Source organism: Orcinus orca, chromosome X (assembly GCF_937001465.1).
Source record: "Orcinus orca chromosome X, mOrcOrc1.1, whole genome shotgun sequence".
Taxonomy (NCBI): Eukaryota; Metazoa; Chordata; class Mammalia; order Artiodactyla; family Delphinidae; genus Orcinus; species Orcinus orca.
The window spans coordinates 90,619,530-90,635,244 of record NC_064580.1 but is presented as its reverse complement, the minus strand read 5'-3'; the positions used below and the strand labels follow the sequence as shown (position 1 = coordinate 90,635,244).

The 15,715-nt window shown below is 43.9% G+C and overlaps 1 protein-coding gene across 1 annotated transcript; it reads right to left on the bottom strand.

Moving 5' to 3' along the window:
* Nucleotides 1-472: 472 nt before the first annotated feature.
* LOC101283897 (adenosylhomocysteinase-like) lies at nt 473-2,720 on the bottom strand. The gene is given in 2 exon segments (XM_033417717.2): nt 473-1,991; nt 1,994-2,720. Coding segments are annotated over 2 exon segments (1,293 nt in total). The 5' UTR covers nt 2,538-2,720; the 3' UTR covers nt 473-1,242.
* Between the last annotated feature and the right edge of the window lie 12,995 nt (nt 2,721-15,715).

Here is a 15,715-nt window from a genome sequence, read left to right as displayed (position 1 = left end):
CAGCTACTGAGCCTGTGCTTTAGGGTCTGCGAGCCACAACTACTGAGCCCACGTGCCACAACTACTGAAGCCTATGTGTCCTAGGGCCTGTGCTCCTCAACAAGAGAAGCCACCGCAATGAGAAGCCTGCGCACTGCAACAAAGAGTAGCCCCCGCTCACCGCAACTAGAGAAAGCCCACGTGCAGCAACGAAGACCCAACGCAGCCAAAAAAGAAAAACAGTTCATTTACTCAATCAAATTTATTTTAAACTCAGTCAGTCCTGACCATGCACAAAGCTCTTCTCAGGATCCACTTTCCACAAACCTTTTCATCACTTTCTGTATCCATCACTTTATTTTTCCATTCAGAAACAGCCAGCCCTAAGTCAAACCTACTTCCTTTTCCCTTAATAAAATGCAACTCCATTCCTCATACCTTCTTTACTGAAAACATACATCCTACTTTCCTATTGTATACTGAAATGTTGTCATTATTTCTATTATCTTTTTTTTTAGGCACCAAAATTTTTATTAACCCACCTTCTTGCTCTCTTTTAACATTATAAACCAAATTAATCTCTTTTTGACCCAGAGTTGTGATGGGAACATCAAGTTACAATGCACTTTTATGTTTCTCTGGCCCCTCTCAACCTCTGGCTGTCACTTCTCTCGTCCTTTCTTGGCTATCCCTTGACAATATATTCCAACCCCTGTAAAATAAGGACTAAAAGTACCAACCTCATTGTTCTGAGGTTTAAGAGAATGTCAAGCACTAAGCCGGGCTCTCAGGAGCATTTAAACTCCAACAGTTCCTCCACACCCTTTGACATAGCTCCTTCTCATCTTTCATGGGCTGAGGAACCAATGAACCTGTAAACCAAGAACATGGGTATAAAGTCCATAGGCCAAGTGAGGGCCTGGATGGTAAAGTGCATGGGCTTTGTGAACATCACTGCCAACTTCCAGCCTAAGGAAGGACTGACTGAGTGAGCAGTTCCAAAACCCCTGAGCTCATGGTTCCCTGTGGGTAACTCCCATGTATCTCTATCATGACCAGGGCTTGAGGAGGGACTTCTCAATTCCCCCTGCCACACTTGGAACAGTATGAGGGATGCAGCAGAGGCCAAAGACTGACTAGCCCCAGGGAGTTGACGGGGAACATTATCAAACCAGTCTCAAAGGTGGTGCCATTTGCTCTTGGGGAGGAGAGGTGGGACCCAGGCAAGGACAGCAGCTGGAAGGCAAAGGGCGGGCCTGGTTCTCAATAGCGGTAGTGATCAGGTTTGAAGGGGCCATCGCAGGACATGCCCAAGTACTGGGCCTGCTTCTCAGTCAGCTTGGTCAGCTTCACATTCAGCTTTCCCAGGTGGGCTTCAGCCACTGCTTCATCCAGCTTCTTGGGCAGGAAGTGGACCTCAATGGGATACTTGTCTGGGTGGGTCCACAGCTCAATCTGCGCCAGCACCTGGTTGGTGAAAGAGTTGCTCATCACGAAGCTGGGGTGGCCCATGGCGCAGCCCAGGTTGACCACCCGGCCCTCAGCCAGAATGATGATGCGGCACCCATTCTTCAACAAGTAGCGGTCCACCTGGGGCTTGATGTTCACCTCCACAGTGTTCTCGTTCAGCCACTTGACATCAATCTCCATGTCAAAGTGTCCGATGTTACACACAATGGTGTCATCTTTCATCTGTTCAAAGTGCCGGCTGAGGATGATGTCAATACAGCCCGTGGTGGTGACAAAGATGTTGCCCTCCTGACAGGCCTCATCCATGATGGTCACCTCATAGCCCTCCATGGCAGCCTGAAGCGCGTTGATGGGGTTGATCTCCGTGATGATGACGCAGGCCCCGAAGCCCCTCAGGGCCTGGGCACAGCCCTTGCCCACGTCGCTGTAGCCCACTACCACCGCCACCTTGCCCTCAATCATCATGTCTGTGGCCCACTGGATGCCATCTATGAGGGACTCCCGTCAGCCATAGAGGTTGTCAAACTTGCTCTTGGTGACGAGTCATTGACGTTGATGGCAGGCACCTTCAGGATCCCGTTGGCCATCATCTTGTACAGGTTGTGGACCCCCGTTGTGGTCTCTTCGGAGATGCCTCGGATGCCTGACAGGAGCTGTGGGTACTTGGTGTGGATGAGGTTGGTGAGGTCACCACCATCGTCCAGAATCATGTTGAGGGGCCCGTCCTTGAAGTACAGCGTCTGCTCAATGCACCACAGATATTCCTCGTCCATTTCGCCCTTCCAGGCGTACACTGGAATGCCAGCCTTGACAATGGCAGCTGCTGCATGGTCCTGGGTGGAGAAGATATTGCAGCTGGACCACTGCACCTCAGCGCCCAGGGCAGCGAGGGTCTCAGTGAGGACAGCTGTCTCCACGGTCATGTGCAGGCAGCCGGCAATGCGGGCACCCTTCGGTGGTTTGGAGGCCGAGTACATCTCCCTCATGCGCATCAGGCCCGGCATCTCATTCTCTGCGAGGTCCAGGGCCTTGTGTCCCCAGGCGGCCAGGCTGATGTCAGCGACTTTGTAAGGCAGCTTGTCCGACATGCCGGTGGCGGTTCCGCACGGAGTGATGGACACAGGCAAAGGGTACCGAGCCGCGGGCTGGGGACAGGCGCGGGGCTGGCAGCGCCGGGGAGGGCTATTTCTGTTATCTTTAATTACATGTTTAAATTAGAATCCTCTGCTCTTAAAACCTTAATTTCTTGTGAAAACTAAGAAGCAAGCAATTATGAACTGTCTTTTACATTAGCATTCTGTAGATTGGTGAACATAAATACCAGTGATAATTTCTTTTTTTTTTTTTTTTGGCTGTGTTGGGTCTTCATTGCTGACCAGTGATAATTTCTAAAAACATTTGCTTTCTTTTTTTTTTTTTTTTTGTTCTTGTTTTTGTTTTGTTTTTTCAGTATGCGGGCCTCTCACTGTTGTGGCCTCTCCCGTTGCTCCGGACACGCAGGCTCAGCGGCCATGGCTCACGGGCCCATCCACTCGGCAGCATGTGGGACCTTCCCGGACCGGGGCGCGAACCCGTGTCCCCTGCATCGCCAGGCGGACTCTCAACCACTGTGCCACCAGGGAAGCCCAACATTTGCTTTCTTATAGAGAACATCTCAGGGTTGCACCAAACATATTCATTAATAGTCCTAAATACATTTAGTTTCTCTGTTTAGTAACTGATGTCTCAGTATCTTACTTTATTTGGGAAATACCCAGCTATTCAACAAACTCCCATCATTTAACTTAATTTAACTCAACTCTAAAATTTCACATTACCAAATATCTGGAGAGATCATCCCCAAGTAGACATTCCTAAAAGTTCACCCAAAACTCTTTTCTCATTTGCATTTTCTTTCCTTAAAAGTTTCTTCACATCGAGTTACTTTCCTTGCTGACAAATTTGTAACAGATATAACAAGATTTTATTTAGCTTATATTAAACCTAGGCACAATAAAGGTATTACACTTAATGTTGGTGACTCTAAAGACATGTTTATATTAATTAGATCAACAAACTTAAACATTAATACCAGGTATTAATTTAATACTGAATATTTCCCAGTTCACGTGAACCTGAAATTCATTTAGCTTAATCTCTCTCGTATTTAGAATTGTTTGATTTGTAAGTGCTTACTTTTCTTTAAGCCAATTAAATAGAGCTCATTTACAAATTAACCTCAGCAATATTATCCAAAGACAAAGACACATACTGAGACATATATATATATATATAGACAGACACAACGAGACATGTCGCTTCATTTTCTAAACTTAGTCATGAATCAGATATCACAATATAAAATTCACTAGTTTATAAATAACAGTTGGAATAAGTAAAATTTTTAAAGGCTTCTTCCCATTTGTCCCTCAGTCTCAGGAATTAGAGGTAGTCTAGAGAAGTGTTCCTGCGATCCCTGGTCTTGAAGGCACAGGGAGAGAAAATCAAGTTCTCCTAGTAGGACTTGTTCCCGCAGGGTCAGAATTCTGAAAAGACGTTTGATCAAGCTTGCTTTTACTAACTGTATATGCAAAGAGAACCAGTTTTGGAACCAGTTTTCAAGAGTTTTACCTAAACCAGCTTTCTCTGGAGTCTAAACAATATGGTGGCCACACAATGTTATCCCATTTCACAAGGCAGAATGGCCATCACAAATCATAACACAGAACACAAAGTATAAAACACACACAGGCCTGGCTGTACTAATCAGACACTCCCTTAAATACAAGATTGCAGTCTCTCAGAAAAGCTCCTACAGAGACACAGAACTTCAGATCCGAGTACTAACAGAGTAATGGGAAATATCTCGGGTCTTCAAAGATTTCAATGGTAGGAAAGGAGGCCAGGAAAGGGGGAACAAAAGGGGTGGCCTTACGGACGTCTCCTGCCAACTGCAGGCACCCAGGCATTACGGGACTTTTCCCTGTGCTTCCAGGAAGGGAGGACAGGAACTCAGCCCTAGCAGAAACCAGAGACCAGAACCAGAATTTGAGTTCTCTGCCCACCGTAGGTGATCAGGCTCTGACCCTCAGATCAGGCTGAGGCCCTTAAGCCAGACTCCTGCGTCCAGGACGGGGACAGAAGAAAAAAGAGTAGGATAGGAGGGGTTGAAAAGAGGAAAGAGAGAGGAAAGGGGAAAGAGGTCAATAACGTCTCTTGTTCCTTACCCAGTCAGGGCACTCTGGCCAGTCATCCGCATCAGGAGGAGACCAGGAAAAAAAGGGTCCCAGTTGCAGCTGCTGGGTCTGGTCCATCACTGGGCGAGCCAGTTCCCAAGTACCCCAAGTGGTGAGAATGTCAGTCGTAGTGAAGAAGAGGCCCCACCAGAGTCGCCATTTGTTGCAGGAGGGGGGACCCCTTCCAGGGCCGAGAGTGGGCTCTTGTCTAACGCTTGGAAATGAATTGCCCAAGGAGACACACGTGCTGACAAAGCAAGAGAATTTATTGGGAAGGGGCAGCTGTGTGGAGAGCAGCAGGGTAAGGGAACCCAGGAGGACTGCTGTGCCACATGTCTCGCAGTGTTGAGTTTTATGATGATGGGGTTAGTTTCCAGGTTGTCTCTGGCCAATCACTCTGACCTGGTGGCCTTCCTGAATTCAGACCAGACTGAAAATTTATAAATCTATATTTATAAATACTATATGGACACAATTTTATAAATCTGCTTTTAATCTCATTTACAGATGAAAAAATAGAGACAGAGAAAGATTAAATATATTGCTAAGTTCATCTAGCAAGCCAAGAAAGAGACTGGCCCTGGAACACACATCTGTGGACTTCCGATTATTCTTACTAGATTCCTTGACTGGCATATATGATTCAGGAGGGACTTGCTCCCCACATCTCACCTTCTAGAGGTTTTCAGAATATGTTACAGGGATCTTCCCTTAGTGAAAGCTGCTTACAGAGAAATAGGCTCCAGCGACGTTTACATGCAGCCAGGGTGGGCAGCACAGGACTTTTCAGGGAACAGGAGCCGAAGGTCCCAGAAGGCAGGCAGGGCAGCCATACAGGAAAAGGGGAAGGCAGTCAGCCCTGGCAGCTGCTGCCATGACAACAGTCTTCAGGGGTGTGGCCTTTCTCTGGGGGATCTGAGGAAGCCCAGGGTGGGTTTCTGGTTCAGGGATTCCTGCTCCCTGGTGAGGCTGTACTTCTGTGGCAGATAAAGAGTCCCCCTGCCCTCTGAGCGCCGCTCCAGCACCGCCCCCCAGACCCCATGGAGGTCTGGTTTCCCTTTGCAGGGCCCGTCTGTCTGGACTTGGAATTGCGGAGTTCTGCCCTCTCCAGCCCAGAGGTTGCCCCTGCTGCTACTGCCTCTGCATTCCTTCCTAATGACACCCATGGCAGTACTTTGGTCTCAAGACTTGCTGCCTGGGACTGCAGCAGGCTCTGTCCAGCCTGGGGCTCTCAGGCTCACCTCCCCCAACCCCACCCTGGGGGAAATAGCCAAGTGGGAAATGCAATGACAAGAGCCCCTCTTTTCTGCTTCTGGCCTCATCCTAACTGAGCCTAGACAGACAGACAGACACACACACACACACAAATACACACACACCCTGCATATGCCCAGAGAAACAAGCAAGGGACTCTGAAGAAAGGTGGGGTGGCAACTCAGGCTTCTGGGAAACACTCAGGGACAGGGAAGGCTGGTCCAGACCTGGGCTGAAGGGAGGCAGTACCTGGCTCTGGGCTGGGCAGGACTCAGGCTGTCACTGGCTGGAGGGCTCTGGAGGCTGGGAGCCTTCTACCCCTCTCCATGCCTCTCTTTGTGTCCTCCTCCTTCGCCCTAAAAGATGGGGTCAGGGGCTGTGGTGAACGAGGTCCCTTGCAGCTCTAGGATGCTCTGACTCCACACTGCCCACCGCGGTGAGGTGAGAAGGGGCTTCTCTTAGGAACACCATTTGGCCTGAGTGGTGTTCCTAAGAGAACACCACTGAGTGGGCCCCAGCATACTCAGAGCCTTACTCACTCTTGGCCTCAGGGACTCTCAAAAGGGTCCAAAACGACCCTAGTTGTTGAAGTCAGGGTGATAGAGGTTGGAATAGAGGACACAGAGTCACAATCTTGTATATATGGTCCACTGAACTGTTATTTAATGAGTGTTTGTTCTATCCTGTGTCTTATATAGGCCGACAAATAAGACACGAATGTCCCCAAGTAGATCACTGATTTATATGGGAGATAGACATCTAAACATAGTTTTAACACATGACGATAATAAAGTGTCATCACCTGGTGATTTAGGGACACCGGGAAAGAACACCTAACTCAGCATGCTCTGATGAATGTCAGGGAAGTCTTCCAGGATTAAGTGATGCTTCAGTTGAATTTTAATGATTGAATAGGATTTTGCTTAACAGAGAAGGGGAGGGCAGTCTAGACAGAAGGGGCAGCAGGAGAAAGCTTGAGGCAAAGGCATGGAGGTTTGGCCTCAAAGATCTGACTGGACCAGACCAGTCAAAGTCTAGCAAGAATTCAGATGACAGATGTCCATTACAGAGGCCAGTTTAACAGTATACCCCATGACTCCACAATTCCACTTCTAGTCACCAATCCTAGAGAAATATTTACACACATGCACAAGGAAGCAGGCACGAAAAAGGTAATTGCAGCATGTTTGTAATAGCAAAGCATTGGAAACCACCTAAATCTCTATCATCAAGGAATAAACTATAGTATATTCACACTGCAATATATGCAGCAGTTACATATGAACTAGATATAGATCTAATGTGTGCTTTTTTCAACACACCAAGCAATTAACAACTCTGACACTGAGGGAGTGTCAGATCCCATGGGTTAAGGGCTCAGTCCCATAAAAGTGTGCCCTCCCGCTCTTCAGATGCCAACCTTAAGTCCAGGTTGTCACCTGTGCTTCCGACCGACCAGTTATAGATCAGAGGTTCCCATGACCCCCCTCCTCCTCGGGTTCAATGCACTTGCTAGACTGGCTCACAGAACTCAGAGAAACATTTACTTAATGTTTTCCAGTTTATTTTAAAGAAATGAGATGAATAGCCAGATGAAGAGGTACAAAGGGCGAAGTCCCGAAGGGTCCTGAATGCATGAGCTTCTGTTCCCAAGGAAGTGGGGTGTGCCACCCTCCCAGCACGTGGATGCATTCACCAGCCTGGAAGCTCATCAAATCTTGTTCCCCTTCCCAGAGGTCCTTGGGGCTGAAAGTTCCAATTTCTGGTGACTAGCCCCATCTTGAGGCTATCTAGGGGCCCCACCCCCTTAAGCATAAGCTCAAAAGTGTCTGTCTCCTTATGAATGACAAAAGACACTACTATCATTAAGGAAATTCCAAAGCTTTGAAGACCTCTGTGCAAGGAACTGGGGACAAAGATCAAACATATTGCTTATTATACCACAGAAGGTAATAACCTAGATAGATTTCCAAGACATGCTGGAATGAAAAAAAAGAATCTTTTGTTGAATGAAATGTAGGGTATAACGCCATTTGTGTAATGTCATTCAAATTCTATGAATATGTGTGTTTATATGTGTGTGAATTGTTCCTTCTCGTGTGAATTATTTCTCCATATACTTTGCTCATTTTCTATTGGTGAGTGGAGATTTATATTTTTCAAAGATATCTCAAATCTGTAATATATGTTTTAAATATTTCATCCCAGTTTCTCATGTGCCCATTAATATTCTTTGAGACTTTTCTAACTTTAAAGATTTTAAAAGAGATAATTCTTTATTAATTTATTAATTTTTCTGACTGTGGTTAAAAAAAATTTCAAACTTAACAAGAGTGGGGCATGAGAGTGGGGTAGTGTTCACAACTTTTCTGAATTCCAAAAGGTGAATGCCCCTAGACTCAGCAGTAAGACAGAAGGTGTGAAATTTTGGAGCAAGCAAGGCATATGGTTAGGAGGCCTGATTTAAGAGTCAGACAAATTTAAGTTCAAATACAGGTTTCTCCACTTATTGGTTGTGTGACCCTATATAAGTCACCCAAACTTTCTGAGTTTCAGTTTCCTCATCTATAATAAGGATGAATGCCTTCCTCAAAAAGTTGTAAGGATTAAAGATACCACAGTTAAAGTATCTGGCCCAAAGTAGGTTCTTGCTCATTTTGAATTCTTTCCCTAACTCCAAACAAAGCTAGTGCTCTTATACTTTTTGGGGGGACCTGTCCATTCATGTGGCCTTCAGACATAAACCTCTGAAATCAGAGAACAATTTTATCTTCACTATAGACATTACTGTCAAGGGGTGTGGTTGATGGAATGCCCATGTGGATGAATGTCAAGGCACATGTGCAAAGAAAAATAAAGGAATAAATAAAATATATGCTATATAAGATATAACAACAAACAGGGACTTCTCTGGTGGTGCAGTGGTTAAGAATCTGCGTGCCAATGCAGGGGACACGGGTTCGAGCCCTGGTCGGGGAAGATCCCATGTGCCGTGGAGCAACTAAGCCCATGCGCCACAACTACTGAGCCTGTGCTCTAGAGCCTGCAAGCCAAAACTACTGAGCCCATGTGCCACAACTACTGAAGCCTGCACGCCTAGAGCCCATGCTCCTCAACAAGAGAAGCCACTGCAATGAGAAGCCCGTGCAGCAACGAAGACCCAATGCAGCCATAAATAAATAAATTTAGGTATTAAAAAAAGATATAACAACAAACATATAAATGAATACATAAAGGCATCTGAATGTATAAAGTAATATACATATATACTATATAAAAAAGTAAATTGACAAATTATATAAAAGGAGATATATGTACACATACAACGTAAGTACATGCATGTTGTAGGGGAGGAAAAATAATTTTCCCTCTACCCTTCTAGGGCCTTGGCTGAGACACCACTCTGTCATAAAAGATTAACAGGAGAAAAGCAAACAGAAGTTTGATACCATGTATACCTCCTATATACATAAGAGATACCCAGGAAAACTGAGTAACTCCCTGAAATGGTCCAAACCACCGCCTTAAATACCATCTTCAGCTAAAGACAAAAGAAAGTGTTTGGGGGGAGGGGCAGTTATGGGAGGCTATCAAGTAGAATACAAAACCTCAAAGACATTTAACAGGACTAGAATCTGAAATCCACACAGGTGCATTATAGTTTCCACTGAAAACGTAATTTTACTCTCTACAGACACCCCCATTTCTATCAGAGATAATCAACATAAGACTAATTTGTTTGCAAAATAAGTCTAGTAAGGGAAATCTTTGTAAGAGTGTCTCCCTCTTGGTACCAGGAAGAGGAGGATGACAAAATCTCTAGAAATTCATGGAGAAGGAGCAAACAAAGCTACATAACAACCACGCTCTTGTTTACTGTGCTTTGCCTGATAACGCAACCATGCCCCATAGGGTTAACAGAAGCTGGCGCCTTAACAGAAATCCTTGAGTGTATCTTACAGAACAGCAGATAAGGGAACAGCTTGTTAAAAAACCCTCTGCTTGTAATCTGCCTGTACTGATTAAGCTTGCTTTAGATATTTTTTTCTCTTTTTTTTCCCCTTCTTTAATTGCATACCCTCCAAGCTTAGGTAATATATCATAAGACTTCTTAACCACCCCTACAGATAAAGCCTCTGATGTATGGGTCACTATAGTAACGAGACTTAAGTTGTTTTCCAGGAACTTGGAGTAGGTCCTGTCCAGTTCAAGCTGGCTAAAACTGGTTGGGACCACCAGTCCTAAAACTAGGCCTGCGCCGGTATCTGATGAAGGACCTTTTAACATCAGAGGGCTGAAAACTCCACCCTTAGATCATGCTAAACACCTCCATTTTTTTTTTCTCATGAGGCATTCCACCAAGCTTTATTAAAGGAAAAGCAAGGATGAACATCTCTCTCCAGGTACATTTTATTGGTGTTTGATACCCATGATGCCATGGTCAACTTTCCACTTTAACCCTTCCTTGACCTAGATTTTCTACTCAGTTCATCTATTTTCAGATTTTTGCCTAAAAGGAAAACATTTCTAGTACATACCATCCTCAGTAAGAAGGTAGAATTCGATATACACTGTTTTCCTTTACAAAATCTTTCAGAAACTCACTGACTTTCTAAGTTTTGGGATATTGCTTTAAAAGTACTTAGGCATTTTGGTTTGGTCTTATTCATCACACTCATATAAAGCTATAGAATCATGCTTGTTAGTGTCATCTGATAATATGAAGATTGATAGAAGTCAGGAGGGAAGCTACCTGTCATTTTGTACAGGCTTAGATGGACCATGGCCTGTCCTATTCTGACATAAAACATTCCCAGAGGACTGTCTTTCAGGACCCAGAAGAAAAACTATTTACTATTTATTATTACCCACCAAACTGGGAAAAGCCTTGACTTTTATTTTTTACTTATTTATTTTTAACATCTTTATTGGAGTATTGCTTTACAATTGTGTGTTAGTTTCTGCTTTATAACAAAGTGAATCAGCTATACATATACATATATCCCCATATCTCCTCCCTCTTGCATCTCCCTCCCTCCCACCCTCCCTATTCCACCCCTCTAGGTGGTAACAAAGCACCAAGCTGATCTCCCTAGCACCTCCATTTTTTAACATACATCCCATGAAGAAGCACATAACTCAGATATGCCTGCACAGAACACTAATTACCTAACATTTTCCCTACCTCCAATCACCTTTCCCCATGCCTAAGACCACCCTTCTTCTTTATCCCATAAATATCTCAAGCCCCTCGACATTGGGAAGGTAGATCTGAGACTTGTTCTCCTGTCTCCTCACATGGCTGCCTTGTGAATAATCCTGTCCTCTGCTATAAAACCTCAGCATCTCATCATTTGGCTTTCTGAACATCAGGCAAACGAACCCGGTTCAGTAACAGTAACTGCCCGAGACTGCCCCCACCCCCACCAACATCTTTTGTCTTTAGCTGAAGATAGTATTTAAGGTGATGGCTTGGGCCATTTGGGGGAGCTACTCAGTTTTCCTGGGTATCTCCTATTTATACAGGAGGTATACATGGTATTAAACTTCTGCTTGTTTTTCTCCTGTTAATCTGTCTTTTATTAACAGCAGATCTCAGCCAAGGCCTTAGAAGGGTAGAGTGAATTATTTTTCTTCCCCTACACAGTTAAAGTCTTGTTAATATAACCAATGTTTCTAACTGTGTCCTGTTACAAGAACGGATTCTTATTGAACCAATGCGAACAACTACATTGCCATGAAAGCTACCCAGTAAAACAAACAAACAAACAAACAAAAAAAAAAACTACCCAGTAAGTTTCCGAACTCTGGAGGGATCAGACAGGGAGAAAAAGTAACTGTTTCACCTTTGTTAATAAGGGTATACTTTACCAACTAGCTGTAAATCATAGATAGCTTAAGAGAAAATAAAAAGAGGTTTCCTTAACTTTGGCAAACAAAACGTTAGAGAACCAAGATGTTTCAAAGTCATAAAAAATTATAATCATCCTCGTTAGTTGATTCAATCCCACGTAAATTAACTCTTGTTGATCTTGATCTTTTGTTAGCAGTCTTATGAATCCAGTTGTTTTTTTTTCACACACACACACTGTATTTTATTTTTACAAGAGATAAATAAACTGACACCAAGCATTGTAAATGGATGACCACAACAAAAGCAACAATGACTGCAGTTACCAAACACAAAACACACTCATACTAGGTCATAATATTGACAATGAATCCAGTTTTTTCATTAGAGTTCTATAGATTCTTACCCAGTTCAGTGGTATGATGTGAAAGTTATCAGAAATCTGTACTTCTCAGAGTCCTTTTCAAGAATCTCCTTGAAGTTGAAGCACTTTTGCAAAATCATCAGAATAAAACAGTAACTATCTATAAATGACAAGAGGCTTAAAAATGGCCATCGTTGGGCTTCCCTGGTGGCGCAGTGGTTGAGAGTCCGCCTGCCGATGCAGGGGACATGGGTTCATGCCCCGGTCCGGGAGGATCCCACATGCCGCGGAGCGGCTGGGCCCGTGAGCCATAGACGCTGAGCCTGCGCGTCCGGAGCCTGTGCTCCGCAACGAGAGAGGCCACAATAGTGAGAGGCCCGCGTACCACAAAAAAAAAAAAAAAATGGCCATCGTTAAAGATCTGATGAGAGTACATTATAATTCAATTGATAAGGAAATTCGGTTATTTCTGTGGCACAATATTTTAAGATAATAACTAGCATTATGACTTATAACATTATACCCGGACATATCAGAAGTCTAGAATTTTCATGCAATTTCTGGAACACTTATATTAATAATGTATACAAATATAACCCAAAGAAAGTTTAAAATATCAAATAAGCCTAATTAGTTTAATATCTCATTTTTTTTAAAGGAGAGAGAACAAATCTTTTGAGATTTTCCAGGGCCCCTTTAGAAAATTCCAAAATTAGTTTGAGGTCAAAAAGACTTCATTTAGAATTTGATTTTGGGAAGTTAGTCAAAAATAAGAACGTGGACACTTGACTAAAAAGGATCACAGATCATTATGAAGCTACTTAATTTCCATCTAACCAAAGTGAAAAAAGATTTTAAAGGAAATATTGAGAAGACTTGGTTTTAAGTAATCAAAGACCTGATGATAAAGACAATATGAAGCATAGGAAACTACCTTGGTAAGACACAAAATCTTTGCTTTCTAGGCAGATTATTTAAAAGGTAAAGAAAAACCTTTCACAATCTCTTATCATGAGCAGACTAATAGTCCATAAAACTTTTTCCTTATACCAGAGAAAAAGAAAATTAAGTTTCAGTTTTACATAAGTACACTATTGATATTAAAGCTTATTTTTTTAAAACCCTTATAATAAATTCATTCAATTTTAGCCAGCTTAACTACACAAGGTAAGATCATCTTCTTCACCAAGCAGTGTGGTTGATAGAATGAATACCCATATGAATGTCATGGCACGTGTACAAGGAAAAATAAAGGACTAAAAAAATATACGCTATATAAGATATAAGTACAAATATACATATGAATACATAAAAGTATTTAAATGTATAATATATAAATATATAAAGTAATATACATATATACTATATAAAAAGTAAATTGATGAGTATATAAAAGGATATATATATGCACACAGTGTAAGTACATGCATGTTAATATTAATTATTTTCTCTGGGTAGAGAAACTATAAGTAATTCATATCTTCTTTTATACTTGTCTACATTTGCAGATATTTTCTAGTAGAAACATGTAACTTCCACAATCAGAGAAAAAGTGAAAATAGTGTAAGATCACTCAGTTTAAACACACATACTTGCACAAACACACTTATCTTGACTTGAGACAGAGAAAAACCATCTAACTATAGGTTGCTTCTTGTGCCACCTCACTCCCAGGAAGAGGCTGATACTGTGTCAGTCCAGTGTGAGTCAGGATTGAGGTCTTCTCCCCTATCACCCAATAGTTTCTCTCCTTCCGTCTCTCCTTAGCTGTTTTCTGCTCGCAGTCCGGCTAAGGCCACCAGATGGCGCGCTTACCTCTAGTTTCTAAATACTCTTCAAAACGTATTATCTTGGCAGAGGTCTAAAGAAAAAGTTCATTTTCTACACACAGACTATGATTCAGTGAATTCAGTAGAATCGCACTTCTGTTTGAAAAATATATATTTATAGGAAAGGACAGAAGGATATACAATTGGATTCTTGCTTACTATGCACCAGGTACCACCAACCAAAACCCGTATTTCCATGCCAATCTCTTTTCCGAATTCTAGACACGTATCTAACTGCCTACTGGACGGTTCCACCTGGAAAAAGATAATAGTGTGGAAGCTCACCCAAATGCACAAACCAACAAGGATACCATACTTAGCAAGTCTAAATCAATTATTCCCTAAGCCCCAGAAAGCTACAATCTAAATTGGAGGCAGTGTGGCAAAGTGGGCAGAACACAGAACTTTATTCAGACAAATCTGAGTTAGAACACAGGGTCTACTTCTTATTTATCTGTATAATCTTCCTCATTTGTAAAAATAATTGAGTTTATATTTCTGAATGGGAGAGGGAGGAGTCTCTGGGCATTTTGCAAGGACCCTGGACCCAATCCCTCTACCCTGCCTCACCATAGGGGCTCCCACTCCCAGGCACTGTCTCCCAAGGGCTTGGGCATCCTGCTTAGCAGACAGCTCTCTCCAGGGTCCTGGACCCTCAACGCTTTCTGCTCTGGAGTTGGCCAGGCAAGTAGCTTCTTGGACACGTGATGGGGATATCAGCCTTCTGTGCGGGCAGGGAAGTGGTGAGGGGGCCAGAGAACCAGGCTCTGGATGTTGCTGACCCTCCAACATCAACGCCTCCAAAACATCTTCACACCAATCCACAGTCTGACTACCCTGACCTCCAAGTCGTGGGCTAGGCCTGCAGTGCATAGGGGTGTTCACACAGGAGGTGCCACCCCGTTTCTCCTGAGCTGTGAGACCACATGCCTTTGAAGCTCCCTTTACCTGGGGGCTCCCGTGCCTCTGGGCCTGGGCTGATGCAGACATCAGAAGCGCCGCACCAGGCACACACAGACCTAAAGTCACCACAGAACCACCCAAACAGGCCAGGGCACATCTGAGGCCCTTCTGGGAATCTGAGCAATGTGAGTGGGAGAGGGATGGGTGAGGTCGTGTCTGAGGTCTAACCCCATTTCAGGGGGGCTACTTCACTGGACTCTGACAGAAGGGCCAGCCCCTTCTGCTTCAGCCCCAAGTTACCTGGTCAGGCCCAGCCAGGTCAGACATCTGTTTGCTCAAAGACTGTTCAGACCAATGTTTCCACTTGGGAATCCTTGGGCTTTATCTCCTCCCCTATAAAAGGTTCCCCAAAAGAGACAGGGAAAAGAAAAGAGAGGCAAAGTGCTCTGACTTGCAATGGGACAGTCGTTGTCCTCCTGGTGTGTATGTCCAGGACAGCCTGGCCTTTAGCCTAGAAGAGTCTGGTGCCTGCTGCAAGCTGGTGCAGAGAAACCAAAGTCAGACCACCCTGGAGAGGAGTATGGCTTGGCGGAGCCTTTCCACATCCTGCCCCAGCACCACCCCTCAGTGTCAGGGGGCTGGATTCATTCCATCCTATAAAGCTGGCAAGTGAGTTGCTGGCCCCTCAACTCACTCCAGCCAGAATCCAACCCAATCAGCATCCATCAGGCTACCATAACCTTGAGAAATGGTCTGGAGACATGAAGATCCCCCCTAATGGCATCACACAGTGAAAAAATTAAAGCAAAAGCAAAATTAAGGGCACAGGACTGGCTTACCATTTTGAGAT